We start from the raw sequence: 21383 nt of genomic DNA on the forward strand, positions 1-21383 counted from the left end.
CCCAAACCCACAGAGAATCCAAGCTTTCTACAATCTCATATCTCAGCTACAATACAATCACACTTACACAGTAAGATTTATCATGGAACTGCTGGGAATGATGGCATCGTGCATAGCAATAGTACCCAATGCACCTCTAAATATGAGACCCCTACAACAGGGTCTGTCGCAACAATGGTCTCAGGCACAGGGTCAACTTCACGATCTAGTGCTTTTGGACTGCCAAACTTACAACTCTCTGCAATGGTGGAATCACACCAACTTGTCAAAAGGGCAGCCATTTCAGGACCCTGTGACACAACCATAATCACCACCGTTGCATCAATGCTAGGTTGGGGAGCCCATCTCAACGATCTTACCATTGACGGGGAATGGGACTGAATTCAACAAACCTATCACATAAATCACTTGGAATTGCTAGCAGTGTTCCTAGCACTCAAAGCATTCCAGCCACAGATCACAAACAAAACAGTGTTGATAAGGACAGACAACATGATCACAATGTATTATCTGCAAAAACAGGGGGGGGGGGTGGGGCACTCATCTCAGTTGTCCCTTCTAGCACATACAATTTGGAAATGGGCAATTCACAATCACATTCAACTACTAGCAGACTATATCCAAGGGATACACAACCACCTGGCATACCTCTTAAGCAGGACGCAGCAACAAATACACAAATGGGAGATCCATCCACAAGTGATTCAATAGTGCTTCGGCACGTGGGGAACCCCAGACACAGATCTCTTCGCAACAAGCAAAAAAAAAAAAAAAAGCCCAAAATTCACATCCAGGTACCCACACCCTCAATCAAAGGGCAATCCTCTATGGATCAATTGGTCAGGGATATTTGCTTACTCTTTCCCCCTCTCCCACTAATTCCATTTCTGGTCATCAAGATCCGTCACACTTCCCTCACTGTGATACTCATAGTTCCCACATGGGCACGTCAACACTGGTACACAGCACTGTTGGATCTGTCTGTAGTACCACATCACAAGCTTCCAAACAGACCGGACCTATTAACTCAAAACAAAGGTCAAATCAGGCAACCCAATCCCAGTGTGATCATCCTGGCGATTTGGCTCCTGAGGTCATAGAGTTTGGATATCTACAGCTTCCAAAAGAATGTATGGACATTCTAAAAGGAGCACGCAAATCTACAACCAGACAGTGTTATGTAGCTAAATGGAAACGTTTTGTATATTACTGTCAACCCAAAAATATTAATCCACTCAAAGCTTCAGTACAGGTTATTGTCTGTTATTTGCTTCATTTACAAAAAAGCAAATCTTGCATACTCATCTATTAAAATTAGTTTATCAGCAATCCCAGCTTACCTACAAAACAGACAGCATACTTCTCTCTTTAGAATTCCTGTCATAAAAGCTTTTATGGGAGGGCTTAGAAGAATTATTCTACCTAGAGCTCCAGCGGCTCCTGCCTTGAATCTTAACATAGTGCTTACAAGACTTATAGGTCCACCGTTTGAACCCATGCACACTTGCACTCTGCAATTTCTGTCATGGAAGGTTGCTTTCCTAGTAGCAATTAATTCCTTAAGGAGAGTTAGTGAAATTTAGGCATTTATTTTAGAAGAACCTTTCTTTCAAACTCAGAAAAATAAAATAGTACTTAGGACTAACACAAAATTCCCACCTAAAGTAGTTTCACCATTTCACATCAGTCAGTCAGTGGAATTACCAGTCTTCTTTCCAAAGCCAGACTCAGTTGCTGAAAGAGCTCTTCACACCCTTGATGTCAAAATAGCTCTTGTGTATTATGTCGATAAAACAAAAGATTTCAGGAAATTTAAGCAACTTTTTGTAGCTTTTCAACACCCTCATAACAGGGATTAGCCAGATGGATAGTATAGTGTATTTAAATTTGCTATCTTAAAGCTAAAAGACAGCTATTAGTAACTCCTGAAGCACATTCAACTAGAAAGAAAGGCGCTTCAATGGCATTCTTAGGAAATATACCAATGGTAGATATATGCAAAGCAGCTACATGGCCCACACCACACACATTTACTAAACACTGCTGTGTGGATGTGCTATCTCACCAACAAGCAAATGTTCGTCAGGCAGTACTTAAAACACTATTTCAAACTACTCTAACTCCTACAGGATAGACATTGCTTATTCTGGGAGAGGGACTGCTTTTGAGTCTATGCAAAGCATGTGTATCTGCAGCTACACATGCCATTGAATGGAAAATGTTACTTATGCAGTAGACATCTGTTCATGGCATGTAGTGCTGCAGATTCACATGCGCCCTCCCTCTTCCCCGGGAGCCTGTAGTCGTTACAGTACTTATTTGTACATATGTATATACAGTTGCATGGTCATCTTACTTACTTTTTATATATCTATAGTTGTACATACACAGGTCTTCACTCCTTACTTCACCCTCCTGTGGGAAAACAATCTAACATAGGAGTTGATGCCCATGTGCACTATCACCGAGAGGAGGAGTCACTCGATCCTGTGACTTGGAAAAAGACCTTTTATTCATTCTGTTTCATTGGTTACTTTCTTCCAAAACTCCTGAATTGGAGGCAAGTACATAGAGAGTAGTCCCACAATCTTCACATCGATGAAGGTTACAAGTTGAGTATAGCTTGGTTTTAGTGGCAGTGTGTGCATGGGATCCATGTCTGGGCATACTAGAATACATAACTGGCTCTTTGCTATTCAGAATATCACACCTCTTAGTTTAGTTATTCTTTCTGTCATGCTTTGAGTTTAAATTAACCTGTTACCTACCTTCAAAATTTCAAATGTTTTTTTTTGTTACATCCTTGTTACAACATGTATGTGCATGTTCTTAATGTCTCCGCTGATTTATGGGTAGGTTCTCAACTTGTAATACTAGAGAGGTCATCTGCAACCATGTTTAGTGACAGCCGGCATTCAGGCCTGTATGCAACAAAATCTTGTTCCGAAAGAGTTGTGATGTGCTTGGCCCCCTCCTCACCTTGTGGTCCTGTCTTTCTCTCTTTCTGTACTCGTGAGACCTTTTGGATTGGTATAGATGCACCACAGCTGGATTTGCAGCTGTACACTGTGACCCAGAACCAGTGACACTGTATCCTTTTTCTTCGGTTAGGTTTCACCATTCTGCAACACAATAAAGCTGATCTGATGAGTGTGCTAGACTGTTGGCTACATTAACAGAGATTATATAGTCTATATATAAGTAGATTATCAATTTGGACAGATAAATTCTGTATGATGACCATTTATATCATCTTTTTATCAATGCCGTTACACAGAGGCTGAATGAACTGATTATGTCTTGCAGCGTATGACGGTTTTTAATTTGGTCTACACCAAGTCTACAGGTGAAGCTTTGTCACACAAAAAGGTTGCAGGATTTGGATAACTCACAGCCCTGTTGGTTATCCCTGGTTTCACTGAGGCACTTTCTGGGGTTGATATACTCCTTAGTAAAACAGACCCTATGATAGGATTTATGGACAAAACCGAATAGAGCTTCACACATCCCTCCATATGAGGAGATACGAAGGGCCCAATACTATTAACCATAATTTCCTCAAAACATTCACTCATTTCTTTAGGTGTGTTTTCTTTTACGGATTGTGGTTAAGGGATTCTGTACTAGGCTTCAACAGAGTTCACGGAGTTGTGCTATGCAGTGCTCAGCGAAGTGCCCAATAAACTCCGCCGCGATTCGCGGAACTCCACAAGCAGCAGCGTGCGTTAGGTCGCGCTGATTTTTAGCGCCAGGTGTTTGTTCCGTGCTAAAAAAATCAGCTCCCTGCTTAGCTCAACAGGGCGCTGCTTCCTTTCTGCTGCTCGAGGGTGATTTTCTACTTGAGCAGCAGCTACCTCAACCCAAAAAGAATGTTTCTCGGCGTGAGGGGTTGCAACCATCTGTGTTCTTGAGTAAGATTTTCCTGGCTGGAGCTTGCCAACTCACTGTTGATGAGCGCAAGCGAGGAAAAAAACTCCACTGCGCGGAGTTTTTCGAAACTCCGCTCTCTAAGCGGAGTGGGAAAAACTCAGCCAGCGGAGGGGAGTTCACTGCCCACCCCTATTCCGTACATGATTACTTGCCTAACATAGCACACTCTTGATTATGTCTGTATTCATCTTTTGAAGTTCTTATAGTGAAAACAATCTTTCCACATGGTTTTTTAGTGTTTGTGTTGTGACTTAGGTTTCCAGCCTTGCAGCACATTTTGTTATTTTTACTGGTTCAGAGTACTATCTCTCGATTGCTACTGAAATTGACTTGAAGTTAACACTTGTGGCTGCAGAGCAAACATTTTGAAACAGAGATCAGTTAAACTCAGTTTTTGCCACTTTTTACCGTATTATATATGCAGTTCTTCCCCTCCTTCCTTCACTGAGCTACCCTACTTATCTTGGATGTGGAACTTTCTGTCTTCTGAAAATGAATCCCCTCTTCTTTATTATTTTGTTGGACATTGTAAATGTTTTACAAATTAGTAAATCTCAAGGTTTCAAACTTGAGCCCTCTTCATATATGTTTTTTTTTCCAAGTGTCCCATGTGTATAATTGGTTAATATGTTATTTAACTCCTTTAAAAAGGTGTGATAATATATTGTAGTGTGCATTGAGATAAATACAAACATTTGGTTATCATCCACATCTTGTCTATTGGTAGTATGCAACTTGCAAATAGTTTGAAGTTTTGCCCATAATGCCATTAGTTGCTTTAACCCACTCAAGTAGGATATGTATTGCATGTAGATTGAAGGTGTTAGTTTAGTTGCCACCAGTACATGTTCAGCCCTGGAGCAAAGCATACCTTTGGGCCTAATTGAGATCCTTCTCCCCCATTTTTGTATGTTTACAACTCAACGGTAGATTGCACATGGGCAGGACAGAACCTAATCAAGCTAGTCTTACTCTTACAGATTTTTCAATTCAGAATGCCAGTCTGATAAAGACAGATTGTGAGTCTTTAAATGGTTTGCAAGGAGAAGACCATCAATCAATCAATCTTTACCATCTATCATATTATGTAAGAGACAAAATCGCTAATAAATATTATGCACCTTAATTGTCCACCTGCAGACAAGAGAAGATTCCTTCACACAGATTTTAAATAATGCTCTGCCTGCCATCTTGGGCATTTAAGGGCTGAAACTCATACAGTTGTTTGTGTGGTGATATACCAGATAGGTACCAAAATGTAAATGAAACTCAGGGGTAGATGGTGGAATATTTTAAAGATGAAAGTCCTCACCTTGTGGTTAGCTCTATTATCATTGAGTTTTTTTTTTTTAAATGTTCTCAGTTACCGAGCCTGTTTTCCTCAAGTGATTATGACATTGTGCAGTTGTAGTGCCAGGTGCCCTTCTGCACAGTCGCTGCACATTGATAGGGCCCATGTGCAAAGACAGGTGCCCTGCTTCACATCAGTGAGACTAGAGTCAGTGCCAAGTAACCACTTTCACAGAGGCAGAATCCTGGTCCTCTATAGGTGCCCTGACTTTACATATTTTCGACCAGAGTTAGGGTTTGAAGTTTGGTATGTTCATCAGTGCTTCCAGCTGAAATGTTGGGCATCCTCCTGCACGGACGGGAAAAGGGTTGTGGCAGGATTTCTGCACCATGTAAATAGATCAAGCACAGTCGTCTGTGCACTAATAGAATTTTTAAATATGGGGGTTCCCTGCTTGCCTTTCCACTCAATATCTCCTTGTGTGTCCCTAATCCATCTAGGATTTACTAATCAGTGTGATTCTGTTGTTAAGTACTTGAGCCCGTTGGCCTAACAAAAGTCAGTTTGGCCCTTAACACTAAAGTTCAAGTACCTCGCTTTCTCATGTCTGTGTGCTTTTTCAGGCCTTTTTACCAACAGTCACCCCCCTCCCACACTTGCTCACCATGCCTGGCAAAAGGGGAGTCTGCCCAGTGCAGTAATCTTGCCTGGACTACTACAGAGTCTAGTTCCAGTAATGTTTAACCATGGTGAACAAAGCTTTTGCTCCAAAAAGAAGTTCCCTATTGTGTGGTGCAGGATCATATATTTCATAGAACAGCTCGCAAAGAGCGCTTCAACCATACTTTAAATATTACAGTAAAGATGGTAGAGGCAGAAAAACATCACTTACAGCATGGATCCATTGCATCTTTTCCTGGAGTTAATTTAGACCAGACTAGTTTATTACATGAATGGATGCAATAAGGTTAGAGTATGTCAGGTTAAATTGGAAACGATTAGGTTCAGACTAGAGTATTTCAGAAAAGAACTGGTTATTAACAAGATTGATGCATTTTTGGTAGGGACCAGTACTTCAGGCATTGGTTTATATTTATTGGTTTTGTATGGCACATGCATAACTTATTTTCATGCATGTGTCCATGAGAAAGGATCAGAGCTACTTGGGGAGGCACCTTTTTTGTTGTGAACTTCATAATGCTGTGGATGGACATGTTTGTAGACTGGTGTTGTGTGCTACAATAACTAATTGTTCTATGATGAGGTATCAGAGTACGCATAATCATTTATTCTGTTCGATGATCAATATATTGCCCAGTAACTATCATCTTTTGTAGGGAGAGTAGAAGGTTCAGACATTGACAAGAGTCAGAAAAGTGGGCTTCCGGTTATGCTCTTCCTATGAAGAGCAAGAGGCTTTCGGATATTGCTGATGCCCAAGGTGAATCTGCACTGGTGGCTAGGTACTGGTCTTTGGACATCTGAAGTGAATCTTCGCACCATCATCTGAAACTGATGGCATGCTTTGAACAGGACATCCATTGCAGTATGGTTTATGGTAGGATTAGGTTTTAAGGCTGGGTCACACAATTAAAGCTGCTTCTCCCTTGCATGGATAATTGGATTTTCTGTAGGGTAGGCAAACCTCCTTGATCATGATAAGACAGACCTGAGAGTAGAGCCTTCCCAAAAGCCACAAGGATTTGCAGTGCTCCTAACCTGGACCACAAAACAGCACCAAAAGTATACAAATATGCCAGATAGACTGAAGGAGCATGCCCTGCCCTTTTTGACCTGCCCCCAAGTACACCTGCTCTATAGTCTTGAAAAAATGCATTGGCTTATAACTGAGGTTGCTGGGTGTCTTTGAAACCCAAATGAGATTAACACTAAAATGTATGCAAGATTCTTATTTTTTTGGGCCTGGCAGCAATTAACTCTAAACTTTTTGCACCCTTTTCCTAGCCTGCTTCGTCCTGAGTTATTCCCGCTAACTTTGCTTTGACCCTAAACCAGGATGAGGTAGCGCCCTGTGGGTGCCATCTTATTCTTTGAGTCCCCACAACAACAAAGAATCTTGTCTACCACCAGTGTTTCTCGGATGCAGAGCCTTAGTTTATGAAAACACTTGGGTTCAGTATCCCATCACCACCAGTACATTGAACTATGACTGCTACCAGTGTAGTGTAACACTAACACCAAAACCGGGAGGTTTTAGGATACTGGACACACCACTGTATTGAAACTTTTAATCTCATTGTTCAAAGAAGCTAGACCCCCTTCAGCGTTTCTGGACTGCTGTTACACTTTTTGGGTGGAATTCTTAAATTTTTGTGAATGTGTTGTAGTTTTAGCTCAGACTTCCTGAGCTGTCTTTCCATAGGACAAAGTTGTGAGGAAACTGTACCAAAACAGCACGGGATAGTTACGTTGTTTCCCACTCTCTGGCCACAAACCCCAAGGGTTTGTGAGCCAGAAATTAGCAAGGCCTTGCTATCTCTTCTCATGGGATGAAGCTGCCCATAGACTAGCTGTTGAACATTTGCTCAGGATGCCGAATAGCAGTACAGAAAGCAAACAAATTTACAGAGATTGTGGATTATTGTTCAGCCATTTGGATCACCCTCATACATTTTTAAATGCACGGTCAGCTCTTTGGGATTGATAAATCACTGCTCTCTTTTCAGGCTGCAGGATTGGTGAGGTAACAATGACATACCTGAGGTTTACGAACACCCCTCAGAATCTCCCATGAAAATGTGGGTTCTCCCCAACTTAAATGATCCATTTATTTTTACCACTATTGTTCAAGCCTTAATTTAAATGGTATCTTTTACAAACCTATAAAAATTTGATACACCTCTATACTTACCTCAACTATGCATTCTCCCTGTCTCCTTGTACTCTCCTCTAAATCGGGGTTGAAAAGTTATACATGTCTGTGTCTTGGAAAAGGTTGGTCAAGTCTAAGGTCAAGTAAGACAACAGCTTGCCTAAGAGTACAGATCTTTCTGCAGCTTCATTTTCCATTCTGCCTTTCAAGGATATGTTATCCTTTTATGATAGTAGGCACATTCACCCAAAGACATAAATGGTACTATAGATGGTTTTACAGGTGGTCTGAGCCTATCCAAAAGGGAAGCTGGGGTAGAAGCTAGGATGTATATTGCCTGTGTTTGTTCAGAAAAGCATTTGTTTTATCAAGTGATACATTAGGTCTACTTATTGGGCTATAGCACTGTATTTCCTTAAACATATGTTTGTGTGGACACAAATGGATGTTTTGCTTAAAGGAGGAAACCCATAATATTTGTTGGTCTCTTTTCTCTTGAAAGATCTCACTTACCCTTGAGGAGAAGCAAAAATTGGCAAAAGAACAAGAGCAAGCTCAGAAGTTAAAGAGCCAGCAACCACTCAAACCAAGATCCTTAACACCGGTTGTTGCAGCAAAACAGGTAAGAATGTGATTATCTAGATACATCAGAGTATAAACCTGTGCATGTACATTAGTGATGTCCACTAGTTATTAAAAAGATGATGGGTGCAATGGAATAGGCCTGTTAAACTCAGTAAAATAATTGATAGAAGCTGAGCATTAACAGTATAAAGTAAGATGAATATCATTGATTTTGAAATGACAATGTTTTGTTGAAATTGTAAAGAGTGTTAAATATAATTCTTTTGCTAAGTATCAATTATATAACTTCACCATTTCGTCAGTTGTAAAATTTTACTACTTTATTGAAAGTGAGGGACTTTGATCCGTTGGAAACATGAGTATAAAATATTAGTTTATACACATAAGAATTTAGATACATGTTAGTGAATTACTTTCGTTATAACCTTATAGCCTTAACATGTTTGTGGGCTCTGCAGGAATGCATAAGTGGGAATAGCAGGGAGGTCTTAATTCATAAACTACTTGTCATGTTTTGGACAACCTGTGAGAAAAGAACATGTAATTTTGGGAATATTAACTTAGGGAAAATAGTGAGCACTGCTGTTTGTGATTCTTTTGGTGCTTCTCAGTTTGTCATTAAAGGGGAGTTTGGTGCAGGTTCTCAAGAGCAGCACCACTATTGCTGTATGTTACCATTGTTTAGAAGGGGTCAACAGCTGCATGGAACTTGCTTTTGCTCTGCTGTTTTTAAATCTTTCCAAATTGGATTCCACCTTCTCTCCAAAGAGGAAAGACCCATCAAAAGGCATGCCCATTAGCAAAACGTGTACATCTCTGGAAAACTCAGTGGACCTCTTCCAAGCATATCTACGAAGAACAACACAAGGCAATCTGTGGTATCCAGGCCAGTGTGGATAACATACCTTTACTAAAGCCACCCCTCGCAATAATGCAGTCGTAGCGGCCTTGGCCCTGATGAAATAGGCTCTTGGACCTCCTGGGGGCTGCTTCTTGGCCAGTGTGAAGCAAAGCTCACCACAAGGCACTACCCACCTCAAGAATGTCCTTTTCTTCACAGCCTTCTATTTTTCACTCTGGAGAACCCCACAAACATTTGTCTACTTATGTTCCTTGGTACAACCTGTGTAAAAGCTTAAATCCCTTTTGTGGTCCAAATAATGGAGCCTCTCCTCCTCTTATAAAGGGAAGAAAAGACTGCGGGTAGAGTGTTGGACTGCCCAGCATGGAGGGTAGTCATGGCAATTAAGTAAGAAGGCCTTCTGAATCCTCAAACTTACCTGGGAAAAACCTGGTGTAGGGTGATTGTACTGAAAATGTTTACAGTTCACTCATGCAAAATGAGCTTCCGTAACAGCAATAAGGAAAACAGTCTTGAAAGTCACAAGACAAAGCAAGCAATTATGCATTAGCTCGAAAGAGGAATATCTGCTAGAGACTTCTAGCTGCAGATTCCTTACCTTTGAATTTCACCAAGCGTCAGGCTGGATCCAGAGATTTTTTGAGCAGTATCTCTGCGCTCCGTCAGGTGGTGTCGGTCGACTCCGTGGGTGTCATTGGCGTCGTGCTCGCCGTGATGACGTCACGGTTGTATATAGGTGCCACCCCGGCACGCTGATGTAAGTTCTTTTCTTTCCACGCCAGCCTACTTGCAGATCTGGAGAGAGTTACCTCAGTCATTTTTTGACTACGTTGACACTTTTGTCAAGATTTTTGACGAGTTCGTTGATGTGTCAAGGGATGTCCCGTAAGACTGGATTCAAGCCCTGCAACTCCTGTCACTGAAACATGTTGGTGACAGATCCGCACCTCGTGTCTTTGGAGCCCGGAGCGCGATCACGACCCGGGTGCGGGCGCGAGGCCAAGGGACCCGGCCGTGGCTCGGGAATCCTTAAAGTACTTGAGCTCCGAGTCTGCCTTGTCTCCGAAGAGACAGGTGCCATCAAAGGGCATGTCCATCAAGGATTGCTGGACATCCCCTGAAAAGCCAGATGTTCTCAGCCAGGCGTCGTGTCTCAATGCCATCATTGATGCAACTGATCTGCCTAGAGAGTCGGTCGTATCCAGTCCACAACGAATCATGAACTTAGCTGCATCCCGGAACTGCAGGCAGCACTTGCGCGACCGCATCCCAGAGAGTTTGGGAATAGCGGCCCAAAAGGCATGCCGTGTTCACGGACTGAAGTGCTAGACTGTTGGAAGAAAACAACTTCTTGCACAAATCATCCAGTCTTTTTGATTCCCTATCCGGGGGTGCGGCAGGGAATGCGCCAGATGAAGAAGAAGCCTGGATGACAAGGCTCTCAGGCGTGTGGTATTGGGTGAGATATTTGGGGTCTGATGGCGCAGGCCAATGGTGGCGGGCAATAGTCCTATTCACAGGAGCCCCTGTGCTGGATCTGGACATCTGTCAGTGCTTCATTAAAGGGTAGAAGAGGCTCGGAGGAGGAAGACCCCCGGTTGAAGCACGTTGGTTAGGACGCTAGGCCCAACCTCCACAGGAGTAGCTCGAGGTCCAGGACCTCAGCCGCCCTTCTCATCACCATAGAATAAGAAGCACCCTCCTCCGTAGCCACGTGAGGAGGAGAGAGCATACCAGTGTCAGAGAAGGTGTCTAGACCACTGGCATCACCCAAATCCTGCACCCAGTCCATTTGGGGGTCAAGCTGTTATGCAATTGCCATGGTCTGGAGGTGGGAGATGACTGCCTGGGGCGAGTTTGCCTTCAACAGCCAATCGTCGAGGTAGGGGAAGACTGGGACCTCTAACCTGCGCAGATGAGCTGCCACCACTACCATCACTTTTGTGAACAACCGAGGGGCACTGGTAAGGCCAAAGGGGAGCACGGTAAACTGAAAGTGCTTGTGACCTACCACGAATCGTAGGTAACGTCTGTGGGCCGGCAAGACAGGAATGTGGAAGTATGCGTCTTGCAAGTCCAACGTTACCATCCAGTCTCTGGGATCCAGGGCAGCTAGGACTTGAGCCAATGTCAACATTTTGAACTTCTCTTTTTTTAGGAAGAGATTGAGGGACCGACGATCTAATACAGGCCAAAGACCTTTGTCCTTTTTCTGAGCCAGAAAGTAGCGGGAATAGCAACCACGACCTACTTCTGGCAACGGAACCCTCTCTATTGCTCCTTTGGTCAAAAGGGCTTGGACTTCCTCGTGGAGAAGCGTCATATGATCGTCGAATATCTGATTGTATGAAGGTGGCATGGCTGGAGATGTCTCGAAGGGGAGGGAGTAGCCCCTTTGGACAATTTGGAGGACCCACCTGTCCGAGGTAATGGATTGCCATTTGGGCAGGTTATGGCGTATCGTGCCAACCACTGGCTCTTGATGTACTCGTGGACTAGGAAGGCTTGGAGGCTGAAGAGGGGGTGGGGGTGGACTAGGCAACCTGCTGGCTCCCTGATCCCCGGGGGCGTGCGATCCCACGTCTGCGCCACACAGGGTCTGTACAGCATGTGCGGTTCGATGGCCAGAGGGGAAAGGACGCGGCTGGGTGCACCTTCCGAAGCCACATCAGGGCATTTCCCTGGTGATTCAACACCTGGCATGCTCCTTGAATGCCAGAGCAGACCAACTCAGCCGACGATGCGTGGTCGACCACGAATGGCGTTTCCATCTGGAGGTGGCGCAAGGTCTCTTCCTGCAGTGGGGATAACCTTGGTTAGACTTGTTTGCCTCCGTAGAGAACGTGCAATGTCTGCTCTTTTGTGCGTTGGAGTTTCCAAGGTGGCACTCGCTCAGCTATCCTGTTCATCGTGAGTGGAATTCAGGCTCCTGTACGCCTTTCCGCCTATACCACTTCTGCCCAGAGTTCTGAAGAAGATCAGGCAAGACCAGGCCCAAGTAACACTGGTGGCTCCGGACTGGGCACGAAGAGTCTGGTATCCCGAGCTTTTGAACATGACCATAGTTCCTCTGATCAGACTGCCCCTTCGGGAGGATCTTCTGTCGCAGCAGCAGGGGAGGGTCCTCCTCCCGAACCTGTCAACTTTGCAGCTTCATGCGTGGAGATTGAGAGGCGACAGTTGACGTCTTTTAACTTGCCACCAGAAGTCTGTGACATTATCTTGGCAGTCCGGCGTCCCTCAACCAAAACTGTATACACCTGTCTCTGGAAGAAATTTGGAAGAAATTTGTGGCATGGTGCATCAACAATTCTGTCGATCCTCTATCTGCTCCTCTTTCTCAAGTTCTTCTCTTTATTCTTTCCCTTGCCCGGCAGGGTTCCACCTTGGACACTCTTAAGGGATATCTATTTGCTATTCTGCTTTCTTGAGGTTACCAGATCAGCCTTCCTTATTTATATCGCCCATAGTTGGGAGGTTTCTTAAAGGTCTCACACATCTCTTTCCTCCTATCCCACTCATCATGCCCCAATGGGATCTCAACCTAGTCTTAACATACATTATGTGTACCCCACTTGAACCCCTTCACAACTGTCCTCTAAGGCTCTTAACTATAAAGACTGTCTTTTTAGTTGCCATTACTTCTGCCCGCAGTTAGTTAACTCCAGGCTCTGTCATCTGAGCCACCTTTTCTTGCCATACATCCTGACAAAGTGGTGCTACGCACAAGGGGTTCTTTTCTACCTAAGGTAGTGAATCCCTTCCATGTCGGACAGTCCAACACCTTGCCTACCTTTTATGCACCCCCACATCCCTCTCATGAAGAGGAGAGACTCCACCGTCTGAACCCAAAAAGAGCATTGGCGTTCTATCTTGATCGTACCAAAGGCTTCGGGGTGGACGATCAACTCTTTGTGGGATATGTGGGTACAAAGAAGGGGAAGGCGGTGCAGAAGAGGACCATTTCACCATGGGTACTGTTATGCATCAAACTGTGCTACGCTCTGGCTAAAAAGCAACCCCCTGAAGGTTTGCGAGCTCACTCCACCAGAGCTACTGCTGCTACCACAGCGCTAGCACGGGGCGGTCCAGTCCTGGATATTTGTCAGGCAGCAACGTGGGCATTACTGCACACTTTTACCAAACACTACTGTCTAGATAATCAGGTCCGAATGGACGGCTACTTTGGCCGTTCGGTCCTGCAGGACTTTTTGGTGTGATCTGGGTTCACAGCCCACCACCAGGATGGTATTGCTCGGGCATCTATTCAAAGGTAAGGAATCTGCAACTAGAAGTCTCTATCAGATGTAGAAGTTACTTACCTTTGGTAACGAAATATCTGGTAGAGACATATTCTAGTTGCAGATTCCTTACCGACCCGCCCATCCTCCCTGCACCGCAAACTGATTTCTAGGGACAGGAACTTCCCCTTAAGGGCCCTAGTTTTGGGGCACCACTCTGTGTTCTTCATGGATCTGCACTACTGGCTTGGAAAGTCGTGAAAAGAAACTGACACCAGTACGCCCAGGTGGCACCTATATACGAACGTGACGTCATCACGGCGAGCACGACGCAAACAACGCCCGCGGAGTCGACCGACGCCACCGGATGGTGCGCAAAGGCACTGCTCGAAGAAAAATCTCTGGATCCAGTCTGACGCCTGGGGAAATTTAAAGGTAAGGAATCTGCGACTAGAATATGTCTGTACCAAATATTTTGTTACCAAAGGTAAGTAACTAGTATGTTAATACTAAATAAAGGGCTCGCTGTGCCTTCACAAATGGTTTGGGAGGGACATGTGTGGCAAACCTTTAATATATTGCATCAAAATAGGTGATTTAAACAAGGGCAACTGGTCCAGTACAAGTAGAACAGCTTGAGAAACAACCTTTTACAGTGCTCACTGCAAAACCTTGCTGGGTAAAAGACAAAACAAACAAAAGTATGTCTTACAGCTTCACCTGTGATGGGTCTTGATCCCAGACATCACACCAAATTTCAACCTTGTACCAGCACCCAGAGTAAACTGATTTTGTAGAAGGGCGCCTGGCAACGATGATAACATCTACCGTCTAAGGTGGCAGATCACAAGCAGCTAACTGCCACTGTTCAGTCTCCACGCATGGAGGTGTAATCTGTGCAGATTCGGGTGGAGGATCTCTCAGAGCGGTAGCCTGATAGGAGGACAGATGCTCATACTCAGGAGCACCAGGTACCACAATCTCTTGTCCCAATCCAGAGCCACCAAGAGGACTTGGGCTCGATTGTTCTTTATCTTCTTTAGAATGAGGTAGAGGCTCTGGCTGAAAGACATAAAGCAGTCTATTGTCCCATTCCAGCCAGAATGATTCTGAATCTCCTAACAACTGTTCTTTTGGAAACTTCAAAATGCATTTTCTAGACGGTGGCAAAAAGATCTTGCTAGGGTTTCGCCCACTGGTGGAAGATGCCATGTGCCACGTGGGGATAGACTCCGTTTGTGGTCTGCTTAGATCCTCCCCATGGCATTCAGGAACTCTGCCGGGTAGCTACTGACCAGAAAGATGATATATGGCTCTAGCCACATCCAGAGGCGCAAATCCTCCTGATAAAGGACCCCAGATCTCATTTGTCCTTGCTTGTTGTAGTCTGTGGTGGTGAGGCAGTGGTCACTGCCCATCTTCAGAGGTTCGAGTTCCTGTATTCCAGTTTCTTGTCGACTGGCTGCAGAAGGCAGGCTACCTGCAGCCAGTCATAGACCACCTCCAAATGACAGCCAAAATACTAACACTGCTGGGTTTCACCCTAAACAAGGCGAAGTCCCACCTGATTCCCTCACAAAGACTGCCATTCACCTGGAGGATACTATACATGGTGCAGTTAATGGCTTTCCCTCTACAGCAACGAGTCCAGAATTTTTGGGCTATGATCCAATTGTTTCAGGCTCATTCGTGGATCCACTTGGGAGTGGTTCTGAGGCCTCCTGGCCTTTTAGCTTTGTGCACCCTCACTGTCAACCACACGAGGTGCACATGCAAGCCTGCAATGGATCCTGAAATCCCAGTGGACCCAGCATCAGGGCAACCTTTCCAACACCATCCAGGTCTTGAGAAACCAAGTGGTGGCTGACTGTTTGCACTTTGTTCACCAGCATGCCACTCTTCTTTCACGAGCCACAGCTGACAGTGGTGATGGATGCATCCACTGCTGGTTTGGAGAAGGGTGTTCACCTACGGGTGGTAGAAATCAGAGGTCTATAGTCCCCAGTGTAAGGCTGGTTCCACATCAACCTACCATCCAAGCATGTCTATGAAGAAAATCACCAGTACCAACTACCCTGCGGAGGCAATCTGTGGTATCCAGACCAATGGGGATAACATACTCGACCACGTCCTTCCCATCATGTATCATCTGAGCCAGAACGGCTTTAAGGCTGGACAATATTGCTGTCCATGGCCCTAAAGGTGTGTATCAGCCCCACAGACAAACCCCATGTATGGATTGTAGTGCCAACCTGGCAGAGGAAAACATAAGTTTGCCAAGTTAACTTAACTTTTGACATCGGTTTCTAAACACTGGGCAAATGTTACAAGATAAGAACAACATTTAAAGGCATCATTATTGTTCCTTCACTTTCTAACTGAACAGAAAACCAGTTCTTTGTCAACTCGCCAGAAGGGGCAAGTATGCCCTAAAAATAGCGCAACCTAATAAAATATGACTTGCATTAGCGAGATTGCGAGTAGATTTTTTGAAGCCTGACTACTGATTTGCAATAAGGTAACCATCTGTCTCAAGTGGCTCAGTTGGTGAAAAGTGATGGGTTATAATGCTACCCCAAGCAATTGCCAGCATTCCTCCCATCACCTTGTGTGTGCATTTGGCCTTCTGTTAATGTAATTTGTAACAATAACAGGATATCTATACATATTCATTCACTTGGAGTGTAGTTCTGCTTTTTACAAACAGAATGGGATATAGTTATTTGGGACATACGTTTAATAATGTTCAGATTTAAAATTTTACAGATTCGGATATTCTACAAATGCTATAGTGAAAAGCGCACTATTAGGAAAAAAAGCAGAAAAGATGTTCGCTGACATTTTGAGCGAAAATGATTAATGTATACCATTTTTAAATCATATTTTAACTTGATGAAGGTTAGCAGTTATGTAGTGTATCGTTATAAAAATCTGTTAATCGAAAAATGTTTTTAGTGGTTTGGGTAGAATATGCGATGTCTCCCCTGTTGGTACATCAGAAGTCCAGTGCCAGCATAGTACGCGCTCAGAACATTGAGTATAATGATCATAACGGAGGGCATACGGACCTAAACAAAACTCATTGTAGAATGGATTGTTTAGTAATTCAAGAAAAAATAGTTGTACTAACTTACCTGTTGTTTATGGTATGCATGAGTTTGCTATTATACAGTCAACATTTTCTGTTACTTTATCTATTTTTCAGACAAAAGACCTAACAAACACATTAATGGATAATAATATGGCTTCTTTACAAGGGAACCTTAGAGCTCCTCCTTCGAGTGGATTTTTGCCTGCATCGTCCTTTGGAAGCACACAAGCAATTTCCTCACCAGTTGACAACGTGAGCACCTACAGAAATGTGACAAATGGATTCAATTCGAATATGGCATTTCCAGGTTCTGGGCTCAATATGGTAGTTAGTAACTCAAACCAAAATCTATCCAGTGTGTACAATTCAACTGGAACTGCAAAAGTGAACATGATGGCACCTTCCAATATTCCAAACTTCAACACTTTAAATGTCTCGTCAGGACCGTCACACCAACACAAATCCCCATCTGATATGTCTGCATTAGATCATCTTTTTGGTTTTCAGAAACCAAAAGTTAGTATCAACCAAATGTCACAACAAAAACCAAATCAGTGGCTTCATCAGCAGTCCTTACCATCTCAAGCATCCCAGGACTTAAGTGGACCATCACTTGGAACACAGGCGATTGTGGCAGGGCAGACTGGTTTTGGTATGCAAGGGAATCCATTTTTTAGTCCGCAGAATTTTGCACACCCAACAAACAACACAACGAACAGCAGCTCAGCTAGCAATGATTTAAAAGATATTTTTGGTTAAAATATACAGACTTCATAATCAAACTACTACTGTAATCATGGGAAAACTGGTGGACACTTGTGTATATATTTGGTAAAATATTACTACTAGGATACAGTTAAAACATTAAATCAAAACAATCTTCAAAACGGGAAGAACATGCCGAGGACCAATGTGGATTCTGCAACTACAGATGTGTTGTTTTCAGGCTATTTAATGTTTCTCTTGCAGATTTCTTATATTAAGCACTGTTTTGCTGGTAATAAAAGGCATCACACTTTGAGTACATTTACATAGTTGCATAATAACTGTCATTTTTCATCCTTGATATCTTTATAACAAAATAGCAACTAACTTGTATGTCTTACTATACAATTCTGGCTCGTAATAAGACAAAATTGGCATATTCTGTTCTTACTTTACGTTTTGTACAAAAGAGAAGGCTTATTTAAAAGTCATTCCTGAGTTTTTTAGTTTTGGATGAGGACAGGGATAGTAAGCAAGTGTACATGTGATGCTGGTGATGCATGCAGGGACAAGAGTGGCGTAGTTTTGAGAAGATACTGGGTGAGTTCGTGCATTAAAATCATTTAATAATCTCTTGGGTAACCATCAGTTGTTTTAAAACACGTTAATATGAAATAGGTCTGCAAAGCTGATGATGTAGCACAAGCCCAAACTGTGCGCCTTTGTATCTTAAACGCTTACAGGATTGAAGTGAATTTAACCTGCAGCTCCTATGTTTGAAACCCTTTAGAATTGACTCGGCCTTTGCTTCAGAGAGCAAAAGAATACAAGCATTGGCTTAGTCCGCAGTTCTGTTTTTAATGTGTTAATGCATGCAGCATTAGCACATTAGAGCAAAACATAAAGAACTGACCAGCAGGAGAGAGGTTGTAATGTAGACCCTCATGCAGTTCACTGCAAGCACCAGAGTGGGGGCATAAGGATTCACGCAGCATAAGGATTCACGCAAACAACCAGTGAGAGGTGAATCCTTTATTGGATGGAGACAAGACAAGATTGACACTCGCTAGCCAGTGGTTGAAAGGGGTGGATCCAAAGTCCACTTGACGTATATTCTTAGCAACACAATTAAACAACCATTGGCAAAAGCCAATAGGCCTCGCCTATGCAAAACTATTGCCTTTGCCAATGTGTTTTGGCCATGTAGTACACTAGCGTGGCTGCTGATCAGCATGGTTAAGTGTTAGTAGCATAGAGGAGAGTGGCATGGAGTGTTGTAGAGTGGAGCGGCATAGTGTTGTGTATTGAAGTGGCACTGAATGCTCACGTAGCTTACAGTAGTGTAGAGTGGACTGGTGTAGAGAGCATTGATGTAGAGTGTTGCAGAGTAAAGTAGCGTAGAGTGCAGTGGCATAGAATTAAGTGGTAAAGAATGCACCATCATAGAATGCAGTGGCATAGATTAGAGCGTTGCATAATAGAGTGCAGTGGTGTAGAGTAGCATAGAGTGCAGAGTATAGTGCCCTAGAATGCAGTTGCATACAGTGCAATGGTGTAGAGGCAAGTACTTCACAGTAGAGTTGTATAGAGTGCAGTGGCAAAGAATGCAGTAGTGCAGAGTAGACTGGCATATAGGTCAGTGGTGTAGAGTACAAAGTTGAAGAATAGAGAGGCATAGAGTGGCATAGTGGGCAACAGTAGGGTGGTATGGTGTAGAGTCGAGTGGTGTAGAGTGCATTGGCATAGAGTGTTGCAGAGTATAGTTACATTAAATGAAGTGACAGAATTGAGCGGCATACAATGCAGAGTCATAGAATACAGTCATGCATAGTAGAGCGCAGTGCTGCAGAGTAAAGTGGCATAGAGTGTAGTGGAGTAGAATACCATGGTGTAGTGTGCAGTGGTGCAAAGTAAGGTGATGCAGAGTAGAGTATAATGGTGTGGAGTGCTTCAGAGTGCAGTGTTGCAGAGTAGAGTGCAGTGGCATACATTGGAGTGGCAGAGTGCAGTGGCATAGGGTAGATTGTTTCAGTGTAGAGTGAAATGGTGTAGAAGTCGTGGTATGCAGTGGTGCAGGGTAGAGGAAACAATGTCAGAGTAATTGCATAAAGTGATGTAGAGGGCAGGTGGATAGAGTGCAGTGTAGATTAGAGTGGTGTACAGTGGATTGGCATATAGTGTAGCGGCGTGGAGTGGTATAGAGTAGTGTATTGATGTTGAGTGCAGTGGAGCAGAGTGGCATAGAGTGGAGTGACGTAGAGTTGTGACTGGAGTTGCCTAGATTGGAGTGGTGTAGAGTATATTCCAATAGAGTAGAGTGGTGCAGAGTAGAGAGGCATAGAGTGGCGAAGATTAGAGTGGTGTAGAATATATTGCGATAGAACAGAGTATTGCAGAGTAGAGAGGTGTAGTGTACTACTGCAGAGTATAGTGCAATGTTGTATAGCGCTGTGACATGGTGTAAAGTGGAGTGGTGCTGAGTAGTATGCAGTGGCATGGAGTGGTGTAGAGTGGAGTGACGTAGAGTGAAATAGGCACACTTGCAGACATACACTTTCACTTATAAATGTACACAGCGCACACTTTCACTTATAAATGTACACAACGCACAAACGAAAATGTGTGGAAATGTCATCACCTAGTGTATTGATTTGTTTTGATCATTTTAAAATATCTATTTCCACTATAGTTCAGATTTACCAAAAATATGCTTCATTTGGGTGTTTCTGATTCTGAAAGGGTCCAAGGGTAGGTCGCTCCCCCTGCCGCTGCAGCTCCTCCAGGTTCCTGAGTTCCTGAGACCCACCCCACAGTAAGTACCCCCCACCTCCCAGCCCCTTGTTCTGCCCCGCGCTACTCACCCTCTCTCCTGCTCCTGCTTCTTTTCCTCTTTCCTTCTTCTCTGTTCTTCCTCCTCGCTCCTCGTCTGTATTCTTCTTCTGTACTCCTCTTCTCCCCGTCTTCTCTCCTCTTCTCTTCTTCCTCATCTTCTGCTGTGGTATTCTGCACTCTGTTTCTTCGTTTTTTGTATCTCCCTCCGTGTTCTTCTGTCTTCCTCTGTCTTCTTCTGTCTTCCTCTGTCTTCTTCTGTCTTCCTCTGTGTTCTTCTGTCTCCCTCTGTGTTCTTCTGTCTCCCTCTGTGTTCTTCTGTATTCTTCTCTGTTCTTCTGTCTTCCTCTGTCTTCTTCTGTCTTCCTCTGTGTTCTTCTGTATTCTTCTCTGTTCTTCTGTACTCCTCTCTGTTCTTCTGTGTTCTTCTGTGTGTCTTCTGCTCTTCCGGTCTTCTGCTCTTCCGGTCTTCTGCTCTTCCGGTCTTCAGTCCTTCCGGTCTTCTGCTCTTCTGTTCTTCTTTTCTTCTGTTCTTCTGTTCTTCTTGTCTTCTTGTCTTCTGCCTTCGGCTCTTCTGCCTCCTCCGTCCTCTTCTCCCCGTGCCTGCCCTCCTGCCTCATCCCCCTCCCCCACTCGCATCCCCCCCTCTATCTCCCCTATCTAACCCGTTCACTTTCTACCTCCCTCACTCCTCCTATCTACCTATCTCTCCATCTCTCTATCCCACTATCCAACTCCCTCACTCTCCACCTCCTCCTATCTTCCTATCTCTCTATCTTTTTCCCTATCTATCGATTTCTCTATCTACCTTTTCTCTCTACCTATTTCTCTATCTCTCCCCACCTCCCGCCACCCCCTCTATTACCTATCTTCCTATCCCCTCACTCTACCTCTCACCCACCTCTACAACCCCCCCTCCCCTATCTTCACAACCCTACACCTATCTTTCTCCCTAATCTCCTAAACCTCCTAACACTCTCCCCCCTCCACCCTTAAACCCCCCTCCCCCAGCTCTT

General features: G+C 44.0%; 1 protein-coding gene across 2 annotated transcripts in view; it reads left to right on the top strand.

Moving 5' to 3' along the window:
• Nucleotides 1–17863, top strand: part of SCYL2 (SCY1 like pseudokinase 2) — a 349357-nt gene extending 331494 nt beyond the window's left edge. For both annotated transcript variants that reach the window (XM_069229600.1, XM_069229599.1), the window contains 2 exons: nt 8557–8676; nt 16948–17863. In XM_069229600.1, the coding sequence (XP_069085701.1) occupies nt 8557–8676; nt 16948–17592 (765 nt within the window). In that variant the 3' untranslated portion in view covers nt 17593–17863. The remainder of the gene's footprint in view (nt 1–8556; nt 8677–16947) is intronic.
• The last annotated feature ends 3520 nt before the right edge of the window (nt 17864–21383 follow it).

This window comes from Pleurodeles waltl, chromosome 4_1 (genome assembly GCF_031143425.1).
Source record: "Pleurodeles waltl isolate 20211129_DDA chromosome 4_1, aPleWal1.hap1.20221129, whole genome shotgun sequence".
Lineage (NCBI taxonomy): Eukaryota > Metazoa > Chordata > Amphibia > Caudata > Salamandridae > Pleurodeles > Pleurodeles waltl.